We start from the raw sequence: 15185 nt of genomic DNA on the forward strand, positions 1-15185 counted from the left end.
AGGTCCATATAGTTAAAGCTATGGTTTTCCCAGTAGTGATGTGTGGAAGTGAGAGCTGGACCATAAAGAAGGCTTATCGCCAAAGAATTGATGCTTTTGAATTATGGTGCTGGAGGAGACTCTTGAGAGTCCCATGGACTCTCAAGAAGATCAAACCTCTCCATTCTGGAGGAAATCAGCCCTGAGTGCTCACTGGAAGGACAGATCCTGAAGCTGAGGCTCCAATACTTTGGCCACCTCATGAGAAGATTCCCTGGAAATGACCCTGATGTTGGGAAAGATGGAGGGCACAAGGAGAAGGGGACGACAGAGGATGAGATGGTTGGACAGTGTTCTCAAAGCTACCAGCATGAGTTTGACCAAACTGCGGGAGGCAGTGGAAGTGCCTGGCGTGCTCTGGTCCACGGGGTAACAAAGAGTCGGACACGACTAAATGACTAAAAAACAACAAATTTGTGAAGAAGGTATTACATAAAATAGTGATAATGAGGAATAGGCTGCTGAAGAGATGCTGTAGTCCTCTTACCTCTACCAAGGGATGCCAGTGGGTTATTGGCTTGCGGGGGTACGCCAGCATTTCATTCCAGTGGTCTCTTCCAAGGCCTTCAGCGTCAAGTCCAGCCCTACATACTCCAATCACCTCATTGTGTCCCACTCTAGGATTAAAAGTGGAGAACAGAACGTCTAAAGATTATCCACAATGCCAGGCGTCCACAAATAATGCCAATGATAGGTAGAGGAGCCACATTCTGCGACAGAACAAGCTGGATATTTACACCCCAAAGCACTAGGAACATTATATATATATAAGTACAAGGCAAGTACACACTTACCTTGCAGTATGCCCCATTGAATTCTATGGGGCACCCTTCTGAGTATATGTGTATATCCCACTCTGTGTTGATGGTGGTGAAAAGCAGACACAGTACTAAATTTTAATCAACCAACCAAACAATCAGTCATTCCAACTGCGCTGTAATGATGCAATCACTGCCACCTGTTCTGCTTCGGCAAGGTGTCAGCATGAACATATCTCTGTCTATCTATTATGTTTTGCAGGTATCTTGACAACAGTGGATTTTCTGTGCTATACTGCCCGGCACCCTTTAACATTTATTATTTTTGGTGAAAAGCACCATTAGCCCCGAGAGCTAGATCTATTGTACATTTAGTAAGGAAAGGTAAAAAAGTTAATAATTAATATTAATCTTTAATATTCAGGATTCTGAAGCAAGCCTGCACAGCAGCAGTTTGGTGGGAAGCAGGGCTGGCTTCCTATTCAGCCAGTGTGGAATAATAATAATAATAATAATAATAATAATAATAATAATGATGATGATGACAATAATAATAATAATAATGATGATGATAATAATAATAATAATAATAATAATAATAATAATAATAATAATAATAAATTATCTATACCCTGCCCATCTGGCTGGGCCTCCCCAGCCACTCTGGGTGGCTCCCAACAGAATATTAAAAACTTCCCTAAAGAGGGCTGCCTTCAGATGTCTTCTAAAAGCCAGATAGTTGTTCATTTCTCAGTTTTTAACCTATTGTGAAAGTGTCTACCTACTTGCCATTACAGTGGTACCTCGGGTTAAGTACTTAATTCGTTCCAGAGGTCTGTTCTTAACCTGAAACTGTTCTTAACCTGAGGTACCACTTTAGCTAATGGGGCCTCTTGCCGCCGCCACGCCGCTGGAGCCCGATTTCTGTTCTTATCCTGAAGCAAAGTTCTTATCCTGAAGCACTATTTCTCGGTTAGCAGAGTGTGTAACCTGAAGCATATGTAACCTGAAGCATATGTAACCCGAGGTACCACTGTATTTCTTTACTTATCATATGTATAAGGCTGCCATTCACTCTCTGTGGGGCTATCCTTGAGGTTGGTCCAAAGACTGGCATACCCTCCAACATTTCTCCAATGAAAATAGGGACGTCCTATTCCATAATGATAATTTTACTATTTATACCCCAAACATCTTACTGGGTTGCCCCAGCCACTCTGGGCAGCTTCTTACATATATAGAAACATAACAGAACATTAAGCATTTTTTTAAAAAAAATCCCTATACAGGATTGCCTTCAGATGGCTCGGGGTCAGATAACTCCATACCCTCCAACATTTCTCCAGTGAAAATAGAGACATCCTAACGAAAAGTGGGACATTCCGGGATCAAATCAGAAACCAAGACAGCTTCTCTAAATCAGGGACGTCCCTGGAAAATAGGGACACTTGGAGGGTCTGGATTGGTGCAGAATATGGTGACTAGGTTGCTTGTGGGGGTAAACTACTGCCAGCATATAACACCTTGCTTGTTGGGCTTGTCTAGGCTACCAATCTGCTATTGGGCAAAATACAAGGTTTTGGTACATGCAAAGCTGTCTACAGCTCAGGAGCAGTTTACTTGACAGACTGCCTTATACCTTGTATACCCATCAAGTCCCTGCTTTAGGTCAGTATAAAGATAACACCTGTCATTATTATTCTTACAACAACAACAACAGATTACTATAGCTCCTCTTGAATCCCCCTCCCCGCAAAAAAATCAAAAAAGAGAAAAATGTAGCATACCGGTCATAGTCCATTACTGCGATGGAGAGGCTGACTTGGTCCACATTCTCTGGAGGGATGTCAAAAACGATGGCCTCACTGTATACTGGATTGAGAGTGTTTTTCTTTGTAGTTGTTTTTCTCTTTTTCAGGCGCCGACCATCGCACATCAGGGACACTTTGACGTATGGATCTGAGATAACAGGAACCGAGGTCAACACAACTGGGTAGGAGGACACCAACAGTTCTCACGTAGAAGGGAAGGAAGGTTTGGTTCCACCACAAATGCAGAGGAAACTGCCTTGTATGAAGTCAAGACATGGGTCTATCTAGTTCTGTCAACACCAACTGGCAGTGGTTCTCCAGGGTTTCAAGCAGGGATCCTTCCCAGTCTGAGCAGGAGACACCATGAATTAAGTCTGGTACCTTCTGCATGCAAAGCCTGTCTCCTATCGCCAATGTACAGTAGCTGATATGCTCAACAATGGCTGCTAGCCATGATAGCTATGTTCTCTCTTCCTTGTCCGATACATTATGCCTCTGGATACCAGTTGCTGGGAATCACAGGTGGGCAGAGTGCTCTTGTGCTCATGTCCGGTTTGCAGGCTTCCCACAAGTATCTGGTTGGCCACTGTGAGAATTGGCTGATCCAGCAGGCTTGCCTTATGTCCTTGTATCTAGAAATGGCACCTATTTATTCAGGGTGATGAAAAGCCCAACATGCCAAACCAGGTTCAATGTAATTTGGGGAGCAGATTGTCACTCTTTTTGGCTGGGATTCAGTCACATCCCTGTAAGTTCCAGTGTCTTAATTAAAAGTGGATTTGGTGCTTTTGTGAGACCACCTCCTTGAAAATTCAGACTTTTTTTTGCAATAAAGAGTGATGGGAAAATGCACTGGAATGGTTATGATAATGACTGTGTGGTGCAACTTCATATAAGCTCCCCCCAAACAAACTGAATTCTTGAAAGACCTACACTGGCTCCCAGTATGTTTCTGAGCACAATTCAAAGTGTTGGTGCTGACCTTGAAAGCCCTAAGCGGCCTTGGTCCAGTATACCTGAAGGAGCGTCTCCATCCCCATCGTTCAGCCCGGACACTGAGGTCCAGTGCTGAGGGCCTTCTGGCGGTTCCCTCACTGCAAGAAGTGAGGTTACAGAGAACCAAGCAGAGGGCCTTCTCGGAAGTGGCACCCGGCCTGTGGAACACCCTCCCACCAGATGTCAAAGAGAAAAACAACTACCAGACTTTTAGAAGACATCTGAAGGCAGCCCTGTTTAGGGAAGCTTTTAATGTTTAACAGACTATTGTATTTTAATATTTTGTTGGAAGCCACCCAGAGTGGCTGGGGAAACCCAGCCAAATGGGCAGGGTATAAATAATAAATTATTATTATAGTATTATTATTATTATTCTTGTTACTGTCATAGACTGCCTAGATGCAGAGGAGCGGTGGGAGGCACTAGCAGCGCAACCCCCAGCAGAAGAAGGCTTAGATGCAACAGCAGGCAGCTACCATGGCAACAGCAGCAGGGGGGCCAGGGCTGCTGGGCAACAGCAGATTGCCTGAGGGCAGCCCCAAGCTCTGCCAGTCTGAGTTCCTGCCAGTGTGGCCCCACCCCTGTGCCTCACCACTGCCACCTGTGCGCCAACCAGCCTGGCTGAGAGGGAGGAAGGGGGAAGGCGCTGCCACTGCCACCCTCTGAGAAGGGAGGAAGAAGAAGGTGAGAAAGTGCCTCCCGAGCTCTGTTCACCCTTTGTGGGCTCTGTTGGCTCCCCACCTCTGCCCAGTCCACCAGGGGGATGCAACACTTGCCCCACCCTGGGTGACGGCAACCCACGCTATGCCACTGCAGAGTAAGGTGTGGCATGAGGAATCAGAATCCCAGACAAAACTTGTACTTATCTTTCACCAAGACAAGCGGAAGAAAACACAGAACAAATGGAAGTGTGGATAGCAAACTAATTCAGCAAACTAAACAGAACATACTTCTAATTATGTATGTATAGAATTGCATCCTAAAGCAGCTGCAAAATGCACAGAAGCCGTCGCAAGTTAAGAACATTGCTAATGGTGTTTGTAGTCAATCAAGCAAGCAAGCAAGCAAGCAAGTACGGGAAGATACAGAATTCCTCTCTCTCCCTTGAATCTTTTCCCCTGCTCAAGAAAAAGCAGCTTGGGGGAGGCAATTTTGAGCTGTGGGTGTTGGGAACTGACAGGAAAGGAGAGGGCTAAGCAGTTGCTTCCACTCAGACTGTCTATTGTGTTGCTTTTTGTTTTCAAAAGTGATGGAAAGAAACATAAGAGATCCACGTATTGTTTAATTCTCCTCGTCTGTGAACTCAAGATCAAATGCCCTGAAATCCTGATGGTAAGAGCCCTTCCCCAGAGAGTCATCACTACCCACAGGTGAAGCTAAGCGAAAAGGAACATTGCACTTACCTGATGAGCCAGTGATGTCCATAGCTTTAAGATTTCTGCATTTGATGACTGTGAGGGTCATCCTCCCTGCTGTTGGCAAATAACAAAGGGAAAACATGATCTCCCCCAAATCTATGCTTTCCTGAAAAAAACAAGCACAAACAAAAACATAGGTTATAACAGGGATAGGCAACGTTTTCCAGCTTGAGGGACATATTCCTTCATGGGCAACCTTCTGGATGGGGGGACCTCCACGCCAGTGGTGGGTGGAGCAAGGGGCAACAGATGTGGTGAACATCAAGGCTGAGGCTACTCAGCATGCCCTGATTCTTGATCTTGTGTTGAACAGCTAGGAGTTCATGGACTCCACTGATGGCAAGAAGCCCGAATGCCTCCAAAATCTTGGAGTTGCCATTGAAAGGAGGAAACTGCTCATGATGAAACAAGAAACTTGGGTAGGCACCGGAGAGCAGGGGAAGGTCAACTATTTTGGGTGATTTGTAGTAGATTAGCCAGGGGAATGCCAGGGCTTTCTGCTTCCTCCAGTTGTCTAACAATAGTAACTGCAAAAAGAACCTGCGGGTGGGGGTGCTAAAGTAGACTGCTGAAAGAAAGGTTTTCATGGGGGCAACCAGAAATGAATATTTGGGTGAAATGACTCTGAGCTCAGTTTTGGCAAACAATATAAAATTTCTGTGCTGGCCACATGAACAGATGTACCCTGCTCCTTAATTCTAAGAGTACGTCTCATCTCATCCCCTACACCACTACTTTGCACCTGGTTTGGGCTGGATGTTGACGATTTAGTAAAACCCCAAGGTATAGCCCACAAGTTTGAAGGCTGCAAACCTTAGATCAGTGCTGGGGGCCTGCTTTGCCTGTAGAAAGGCCAGGTTTGGTTCCTGGCATCTCCAGTTAAGTGGATCATATAGAAGTGGTGCAAAATAATAAAAGGTCTCCACCCGAGACCCTGGAGACCAGGTGCCATCCAGAGTAGGGTGAGCTCGCTGGATAACCACTCTGACCTTTGTTACTAAAGCTACAGAGAAAGCTTTGCTTGCTGCACACAGCAACTCTTTTCCAGCTGAAAGGTTGGAGCTCTCAATCCGTGCTTCTTCTTTTTCCGCGAAGCGGCAAGGTTATTATTTAAAATTCTAAAAAGCAGTTCATTACCAGCAAATCAGGATACAGCCACAGTAAGCCACACACTATAATTGGCCTTGTGTGTCTCGGAGAGCTGAAGGCACTTGTACTAATGTCAGAAGGCAAGAACAGCAATAATGTTCAGCTGCATGTGTATTAGCAGGTCTCTAACGATAGTGTTCTATTTTAGAGGACAAAAGTCTTGCTCAAAATGAAGCACTGGATGATCCTTGAGGCTCTGTATAGGGTATGATGCTCTCACTCTTTTTTGCATGCTGGTGGGCCATTTTGATATTTTTTAAGAACCATCAGATGTAATTTGAAAGCCTTGCAGTCTGAAGTATTTAATGTGATGCAGTATTTACTTAAGTCGCAGGCGTATCAAAGGATATGGATAAAGTTGCAGTGTGGCATGGATTAAAGTTGCAAGCCTAGCCTCTAAATGAGTAAGCTCCACTGAATTAAATGAGACTTACTTCTGAGTAGACCCTTAAATTCACAGCATTAGGTTGGGCTGACACCTATTTGTATGTTCTAGAACAGGCATATCAATGTGGCACCCCTATATATTTGAGGAGTGCTATCTATAACAAAACTCCCCCCTTCTTTTTGTGTACCATTTTCTCCATATTCAGTTCATTGAAACACTGATGTAGTATCTCAGAGATGCTTAGAGCAGTGGCTGGGAACCTGTGGCTCTCCAGATGTTGCTGGACTTTATTTTAAGAATAACTGAGGAGCAGCTCTTGGTGGGTACTGGTTGGCACTTGTCATTCTCCGCCTCCTTGAATGCCCCAGGAACAACGTTGTTTCAGGGCATATGTGTGTGGTGGTGTCATTTTAAAAAGTGGTGGTGGTGAGGGACACCATTTTCTCCCCCCAAAATGACACACTGCCTTCAGCATTTGTGGGTGAAGGGGAGAGGGAGTTGGCCATCAGTTAGTGATTGCCAAGAGGGATGTCAGCTAACTCCCATGAGAACTTGGGACCAAAAAATTTTGAGCATCCTGATTTTGATCAGCAGGATGTTGGAGGGTATGTCATTGTATTATTAATGGAGCTCAGGGCAGCAAACATACAAGGGCTAAAAGAATTAAAACATATTTTAAACAATTCCAGACTGGGACAGATCTTTGTTTAAAAGGCTTGTTGAAATTTCATACATTGAAATGAATGGACATGACTAACTTAGGTCTATTAATTTCAGTGAGTCTGCTGTGAGTCAAACCAAGTTGTAAATAACCCTGTTTTTTGTATATAATTGTCTAAGGTTCATTCTATGGCTTTTCCTGAAATTACGTTGTTACCCGTGGCCCATTTATTTCATCCTTGAAGATCAGGGTGACATTAATGTATTGCTTTCTTTTTAGATATCTAAGAGTAAATTGATTGATTAAAAATCATGATTTCAGGGGCATACATTTCTAATGTGATCAGAAAGAGATTATCTCCATCCTGCACACATCCTGCTCCCAATGTGTGAAGAGCATCATACTCCTTCACTGCCTCAAGGACATTTTCTTTCATGACAGACTCCATGTCTGTCCATTCTCATTGACATTCTGATGGAAATTGTCCATTCTCCTTCACAACATGCAGCTGAGAAGCCAAAGGATGACGGGACCTTTTTTAATGGTGATGACTGGTTCAAAGGTAATGAAACAAAAATTAGGAATAGATGAACCGTTTTTTATAGTGGGAAAGAGGTAAACAATGGATCCCATAAAGATCTGTACTGGGATCTACAAAAGGTGCAGACAAGGAGATGGACAATTATTCCATGAGGAAAGCTTACAGTAGTTGGAGTTTTTTTTTACAGCTTAGTTGGGGAAAAGGTGAATAAAGGGAACCATTTTAGGGTTGTATGAAATTATGTATATTGTGGAGAAATTTGGTAGGCCTAACTTCTCCCCCTGTCATAAAACTAGAACCCGGGGTCATCCAACGAGTCTGAAAGTCGGGAAATTCAGGACAGACAAAACAAAGTACTTTTTCACACAATACTTCTTCATGGTGTGGAGAAAGTGGATAGGTATAACTAACCCCTCTCTTCTAAAATAGACAAAAATACTTATTCGCACAGTGTTTAATTAAAGCAGTGGAATTTGTAGTGATGGCCACCAACTTGGGCAGGGATTTAAAGGGGGATTAGACAAAATCATGAGGGTAGGGCTATCAATGGCTGCCTGTTATGATAACTGTGTACTACTACCTTGAGGATCAGAAAAAGTATGCCTTTTAATACCAGCTGCCGAGAGGACAGGAGCCTGTGAGCTTCTCAAAGGTATCTGGTTGGCCGCTGTGGAAACAGAATGCTATCTGAACTAGCAGGACACTTACCGGTATGTTCTTATCTGAGATAGGACAGGACTGAACACTCTCCTCCCAACTGTAAAGTGCAGGATATTTACCATCTTTCTATCTGGCAGTTATTGATGTGGGGAAAGTATGCATCTCAATCTTAGTATATTGGTGAAATGATCTTTGTCCTACAAAGTACAATGCTGTCGAATAATAATTCATGATCTTTTTATATCACGTATCACATTTTGAGATATGCTACTTACTGCAGTGGCACAATGGATGTCTTTCCATACTGTGGCCTCTCTAGAGAGATCGGAGACCTCAAAAAAGTTATCCAGAATGACTTCTCCAATCATATCATGTCTAGAAAATCTGTCAAAGTCATATACACTGAAATGTAGTTTCCTGTTGCAAAGTTGATCATAGGCTACAGGAAACTGAAAGGTTTCATTGAAGACAGGGTTTAACGTCTTTCTGTGAACCCGTGTCTGAAACTTTTTTTTCCTGTCTGGAAGAAGGTAGATTTTCACATAGGGATCTGATGTACCAGTGAAGTCTTTAGCTGGTAGTTCCAAGGCTTTGACAATGGTAACCAAAAGCATCTCATTTTCATAATCATACTTAAGGGTAAAGTTGAGTTTCCCACAAGTTTTCACATCCTCTTTCTGGCCTTCTGAATCCACAGACTTCTGTTTATAAAGTTCCGGTTTTATCCTTCCAATGCTGGTAGTTGTCTCCCCTCTTTGTAAAACAGGATCTGTCCCCATGTTAAAATCAATGCTGGACACCTGCATTTGCCTTGGCAGATGCCTCCTGAAGGAATTGTGCCTGCATGCGCAAAGACAAAGAAATTAACACTGATAATCTCAAAGGGAAAGAGAATAACTTTCATATAGCTAAAAATGAGAGGAGTAAATCAACCACTCACATTTAACAAGTTTCCATTACTGTTATAACTCTCTAGAGAGAACAATTACTAACAACACTAGGTAATCCAGGAAGATAATTCAATGATTCAGTTCAAGAAGAATGTTGACAATTTGGAAGACAACAACAAACAACAGCAGCATCAAATATAGAGGAGAGGTACAAAAATTACAAAGGGTTTAGAAAGCAAATCCTATTTGCGCGTCGAGTTCCCCAGGCCACCCCAATAACTCACACTTCACACATCAATTTTTGTTTAAGGTTTTTGGCATGAATTTGGCCACAACTTTATTTAAATACACACACATGAGTGGTTGCTTAGGCATTGGTTACGACTATCTGTCCTTGCCCCGGGGACAGAACTGACCTCCGGATTCCAGCAGAAGCCCTTGCCCCAGGGACAGAACTGACTTCCGGATTCCAGCGGAAGCCAGTCTGGGGGACAGAACTGACTTCCGGATTCCAGCAGAAGCCAGTATGGGAGAACCATATGGGGAGAAATGAAGCTGAGCATCAGGCCCCCATCTCTCACCCACATGCCCCCTGGGGGCTTGCACGGCCCAAGTCCGATGCCAGGGACTAGGACGAAAGGGATGGCAAGCCCCTGGATTCCTTTAACGGAATTACCTTTCCGCACCACCATTGGAGGGGTAGGCACTTACCCTGCCACCAACCAATTTTAACCAATGCCTAACCGCCAACCTTACAAGTTGTGACGATTTGCTATGCAGTAGGCAAAAACCAAATGGCAACAGCCAATCAGCCAAATGGACAAAATTCCTACCAGGCCCCTGCCCCAAGGCAGATGACCCCATGACAGGCATAGCAAGGTCAGAGGACAACGAACCACCCCCCCCCTTTTCAGGGAGGGTGGGCGGGTGATCCGGTGCACGCAGCCCAAGAGAAGGCCTCAGGCTGCGAGCCCTGCATTTAAGACCTCTGACCCCTCCCACACTTTAGCAACATAACATTCTCCCCAGCAACACTCCTTGCCCAATCACAGCATGTGGCCAATTTGCCCAACAACAGTGGGGTGGCCTTTTTGGCCCCCACCGCAACACGTGCTCTCTATTATGGAGAACACGCTTTGGTAGACAGAAGGGAATGGCCATGCTTAACCTAGAAAAAAGAATCTTGATGGAAAATGGGTACCCTATTTCTGGTCAGTGTGTATTAGAGCAGCAAAAGGCAAAAATGAGAGTGTCAAGTTGCACAAGAGAAGCTGAGACCCTACACCATGGCAGAGACCACTGAGAGCAGGGATCTGCAAACTTTTTCAGCAGGGGGCCGGTCCACAGTCTCTCAGACCTTGTGTGAGGCTGGACTATATTTTGAAAGAAGAAGAAGAATGAATTCCTATGCCCCACGAATAACCCAGAGATGCATTTTTTTAAAAAAGGACACATTCTACTCATGTAAAAACACCAGGCAGGCCCCACAAATAACCCAGAGATGCATTTTAAATAAAAGGACACATTCTACTCATGTAAAAACATGCTGATTCCCAGACCGTCCGCGGGCCGGATTTAGAAGGCGATTGGGCCGGATCCAGCCCCCGGGTCTTAGTTTGCCTACCCACGTGTGAGAGAATGTGTTGGACATAGTCTGTTCCCACCTCACAGGCAATTGTTGGCTGCTACAAATGATAACCATTACAAGTGAATTAACCAAACAAGATCTCCAGGGACAAGGGTGCAAACCTGATTTTTTATTGTGTGTGTGTGTGTGTGGGGGATAAGTCCTGCCCTGCATAATCAATCACATGACAGGGCACGCATACACCATTTGAATGGCAATGCCTATGGACTTGGGGGGGGGCAGCCCCCTCAAGTATTTTATTGGGGTGTGTGTGTGAAGAGACCTTGACCTCTAGGAGCTGGTTCCTATGTCCAGGGATGATGAGAGTTGCAGGTCAGTGACATTTAAGAATTCTGGGTCCAATTCATTAATAAGCTGGCTATCCGTATTAATTTGAAGCATTTCCAGAAACTTGATTGTGCCACAAACCCCACAAAGGTCCGCTGGTTGCTTGATGGTTAACAACCTAAAAAAGAGAGGAAGCCTTTCTTTTTCAATATGCAGAAAAGGATGAGAATGGAAGCAGAAGATCAGTAGAGGGCAGGTTACAAAGGTAAATATTCCACTGATGTTTAGCCGGATCTGAATTCACTAAGGCGGGGGGAACAATGTTCAAGTGTTCTGTTGAGTACTTTGCCCTGGAGATTACATTGCTTAATTAAAACATTGTGGTTTTTTTTTAAAAAAAAACCACTTTTCTTTTTTTGCATGAACAAAACCCTGTACTTTTTTTTTATTTTTCCAAGGACATACAGATTTTTCCTAAACGTTCTTAACACCTCATTCTCCCCAGCCCTACTGAATTTAGTCAAGATTCTTTCACCCCTATCAAAGCTGAATTTGCCAGTCTGCTAATTGCTTTTGTACACAAAATGTAATGTCATTAGGTAGTTTGTCTGCATGTCCCCTGTTATCCATGCATGGGGAAGGTAGCTGTACCTGTTTAGCACTCTTCAGGGTCTCCATTTTTAGAGTGCACTGAAATAAAGAAGAGAGCCAGCTGTGACACTCGCTCTTTCATACCGGGAGTACAAAATGTCCATGAGGAAACTATTGTGTTGTACTTCATGAAAAAGCACTCTTTCCATTTACACCCAGAGTGTCTGCTAAATGGAAAACCCTCAAGTACTGTAGCCATCTTTTGTTGAACAGGAATGTCAGACTGAACTAAGTGGAAGCCGCACAGATGTAAGCCTGTTTACTCCCACTGTCTCTTCATCACATTTCATCTGAGCACGCTGACTGCATTCAGATGCAACAATCAGCTGTGGTTTATCAATATGTAAATGCACTCTGGGCTTATGCACCCATTTCATGTATTTTTTACATTCGTATCCTACCCCAAGGATATTAAGGCAGTGAATATCCCATTTCTTCTCCCCGACAACAACCCTGTGAAGTAGCTTAGGTTGAGAAGGAGCGCATTTAGCATCCTGGAATCAAATATGTAATAATATTAGTTTAGTTATGTCTGTTTGTATAGTCATGCTTGTGGAGGTAGCTAGGAGGGCTTTATCCATCTTTGGCTAGCTGTGGCGTTACTTAGAATAGCTGGACCTGACCTTTGCCATTCATGCCCTAGTTACATCCATACTGAACTACTGCAATACCACTTGCTGGAAGCTGCAGGAGGGCAGAATGTTCTTGTGTTCAGGTCCTGCTTGAAGATTTCCCACAGGTATCTGGGTGGCCATTGTGAGAACAGGATGCTGGAATAAATAGGCCATTGGCCTGATTCAGCCGGCTCTTCTCATGCTCTTTTGTTCTGTGTTCTGTGTGGCTGCAGAAGCTGCAGTTTGTCCAAAATGTCGCTCACGAACTGGGCCGTAGAATGTTGAACCTATGCCAGCTATGTTTGCTGTCTGTAACCAAGTAACTAATTTGAAGGCTCAAACTGAAGGGCTCCTTTGAAAAGTCCATGACAGACGAGGGCCCCAGGACCATTGTTTGCCATATGACCATGACCACGCCCTGAGAGCGGAACGAGAGGGCCTGCCCTTTGTCCCATCTCTGCTGAAAATATGATGGGCAAGTACAAGGGGTTTTTGGGTGCTGGCACTCAAATGATGGAATGCAGTCCCTGGGGAGATCACAGAAGGTGGAAGAGACCACAAGGGTAATTTCTTCCAAGCCCCTGCAATGCAGGAATCTTTTTGCCCAATGTGGGGCTCGTACCCATGATCTTGAGAGATGCAACAGGCTCATTCTCTTCCCATTTTCAGCCAAGTGGAAAACTTAATGCTCTGCTGTTTTAAGTTATCTTTGTTTTAGCCTGTCCACTTTTAGCTTTTACTGATTAGGATTCTTTACAAATGAGACCAGCACTAACATGCTGCACTGTGTTGTGTTCGTGTTCACTGTTTCAGTCTCTCTGTTATGGTCTGTTATACTCAATCCCATTCCCTCTCCCACCTGATTTTCCATTCATCCCCCTTTACAGTCAGATGAGCAGACCCTCTCCTCACTGGCTCTAATTTTTGGACTTCTGCAAACTTACTGTTTCCCAAAGCCTGTAGTAGTTTGGATTTGATATCCCGCTTTATCACTACCCGAAGGAGTCCCAAAGCGGCTAACATTCTCCTTTCCCTTCCTCCCCCACAACAAACACTCTGTGAGGTGAGTGAGGCTGAGAGACTTCAGAGAAGTGTGACTGGCCCAAGGTCACCCAGCAGCTGCATGTGGAGGAGCGGGGAATCGAACCCAGTTCACCAGATTACCAGTCCACTGCTCTTAACCACTACACCACACTGGCTCCTGTGTGAAAGCAGAAAGCCTGTGGATACTTACCTTTTGTGCATGGACGGTGCTATTTTCACGACATAGGGAACACTGGTGCCAACTCTACGGGGCCCTGGGTGCCTGGGCCCCCACACTGTGGGGCCTTGGAATCAATGTCTGAGGCTGTGTCAGGCTTCCCATGTGACTTCCAGTATTCATGAAGTCATGTGTGAGACCTCTGACATGAGCTCTGAGGCCCCGCGAAGCCTCGGAAGCACTGCTGCTGCTCTCTGACATAATGTGACATCGTGATGTCATGGCGTCACATTACAGTGGTACCTCAGGTTACAGACGCTTCAGGTTACAGACTCCGCTAACCCAGAAATAGTACCTTGGGTTAAGAACTTTGCTTCAGGATGAGAGCAGAAATCGCGCGGCGGCAGTGGGAGGCCCCTATAGCTAAAGTGGTCCCTCAGGTTTCAGGTTAAGAATGAATTAAGTTCTTAACCCGAGGTACTACTGTACTTTGTAGGCGCCATTGGGCACCCATAATCTGGGGACCAAGTCGGCGCCCTTGAGAAGCGACAGCATTCATGTCTGGACATTGGAATAATGAATATTTTGCAATAATAATAATAGCAGCAGCAGCAGCAGCAGCAGCAGCAGAAGAAGAAGAAGAAGAAGAAGAAGAAGAAGGCAGTCTCTCAGTCTGAGCCATTGGAATGGGACAGACTATAGATTAAAATAGCAAAGGTCTTACGATTGTCTTTCTTTGATGATGATATGGGACGTGATTCAACTGCCATTTTCAAATATCTGAAGAGTTGTCAGATGGAGCAAGTTTGTTTTGAGCTGTTTCGGAGGGCAGGACCTGAACCAATGGATTCAAATTACAAGAAAGGCGAAAGAACTTTCCAACGGTCAGAGCTGTTTGACCGTGGAATGGACTCCCTCAGAACGGACTCCTTCACTGGAGGTTTCTGAACAGACGGCCATCTGTCAGGGAGTCTTTAGCTGTGGGTGGCTGCATTGCAGGAAGTTGGATTAGATGGCCTTTGGGGTACATTTTCCAACCCTTCAATTCTATGATTTTATATTGCCACAGTCATTTTCAGCTGCCCTGTTTCTGAAAGAGTAACCGTACATCTGCTCACCCCCTGCTTTTTCCTTTCAAAGGAATGTGAGATGTCTTTTCCAAGTTGCCAAATGCTCCGTTAAAATTCAAAACGCCCATTTCAAAATACAGAATGATGTAATCACTAAATTGCAATCTCCCTCTGCCATACCCTCCCATCTTTTGAAGTGCTGCAATGTTATATATGCCACTAACAGTTATTCCCAGGCGGGTGTAATGTAAAGTGGCACTTTCGCTCTAGTAAGCCAATGTCCCGATGCCACGGCAGTTTGCACGGGTTCCGAGTCACAACATTTCAGTGATAGGGCTAATTGATGCGTTAATTATTTAAATGCGTTGTCGTTCCCATGGCAACATGGGAACGCTTTTCCGAGTCTGCAGGAACAATGGGCCT

The 15185-nt window shown here is 44.5% G+C and overlaps 1 protein-coding gene and 1 long non-coding RNA gene across 3 annotated transcripts in view; both read right to left on the reverse strand.

Annotated features, from left to right (window-relative positions):
• The window catches only part of LOC310687253, a 208047-nt gene that overhangs the window by 81165 nt on the left and 111697 nt on the right, over positions 1-15185 (reverse strand). The window lies entirely within an intron of this gene.
• Positions 1-15185, reverse strand: part of SYT10 (synaptotagmin 10) — a 40859-nt gene that overhangs the window by 3980 nt on the left and 21694 nt on the right. For both annotated transcript variants that reach the window (XM_083462038.1, XM_083462039.1), the window contains 4 exons: positions 8697-9261; positions 5008-5128; positions 2585-2756; positions 527-656 (listed from right to left, as the gene is read on the reverse strand). In XM_083462038.1, the coding sequence (XP_083318164.1) occupies positions 527-656; positions 2585-2756; positions 5008-5128; positions 8697-9261 (988 nt within the window). The remainder of the gene's footprint in view (positions 1-526; positions 657-2584; positions 2757-5007; positions 5129-8696; positions 9262-15185) is intronic.

The sequence above is a fragment of the Podarcis liolepis genome (genome assembly GCF_965112155.1).
Source record: "Podarcis liolepis genome assembly, chromosome: 10".
NCBI classification, from domain to species: domain Eukaryota; kingdom Metazoa; phylum Chordata; class Lepidosauria; order Squamata; family Lacertidae; genus Podarcis; species Podarcis liolepis.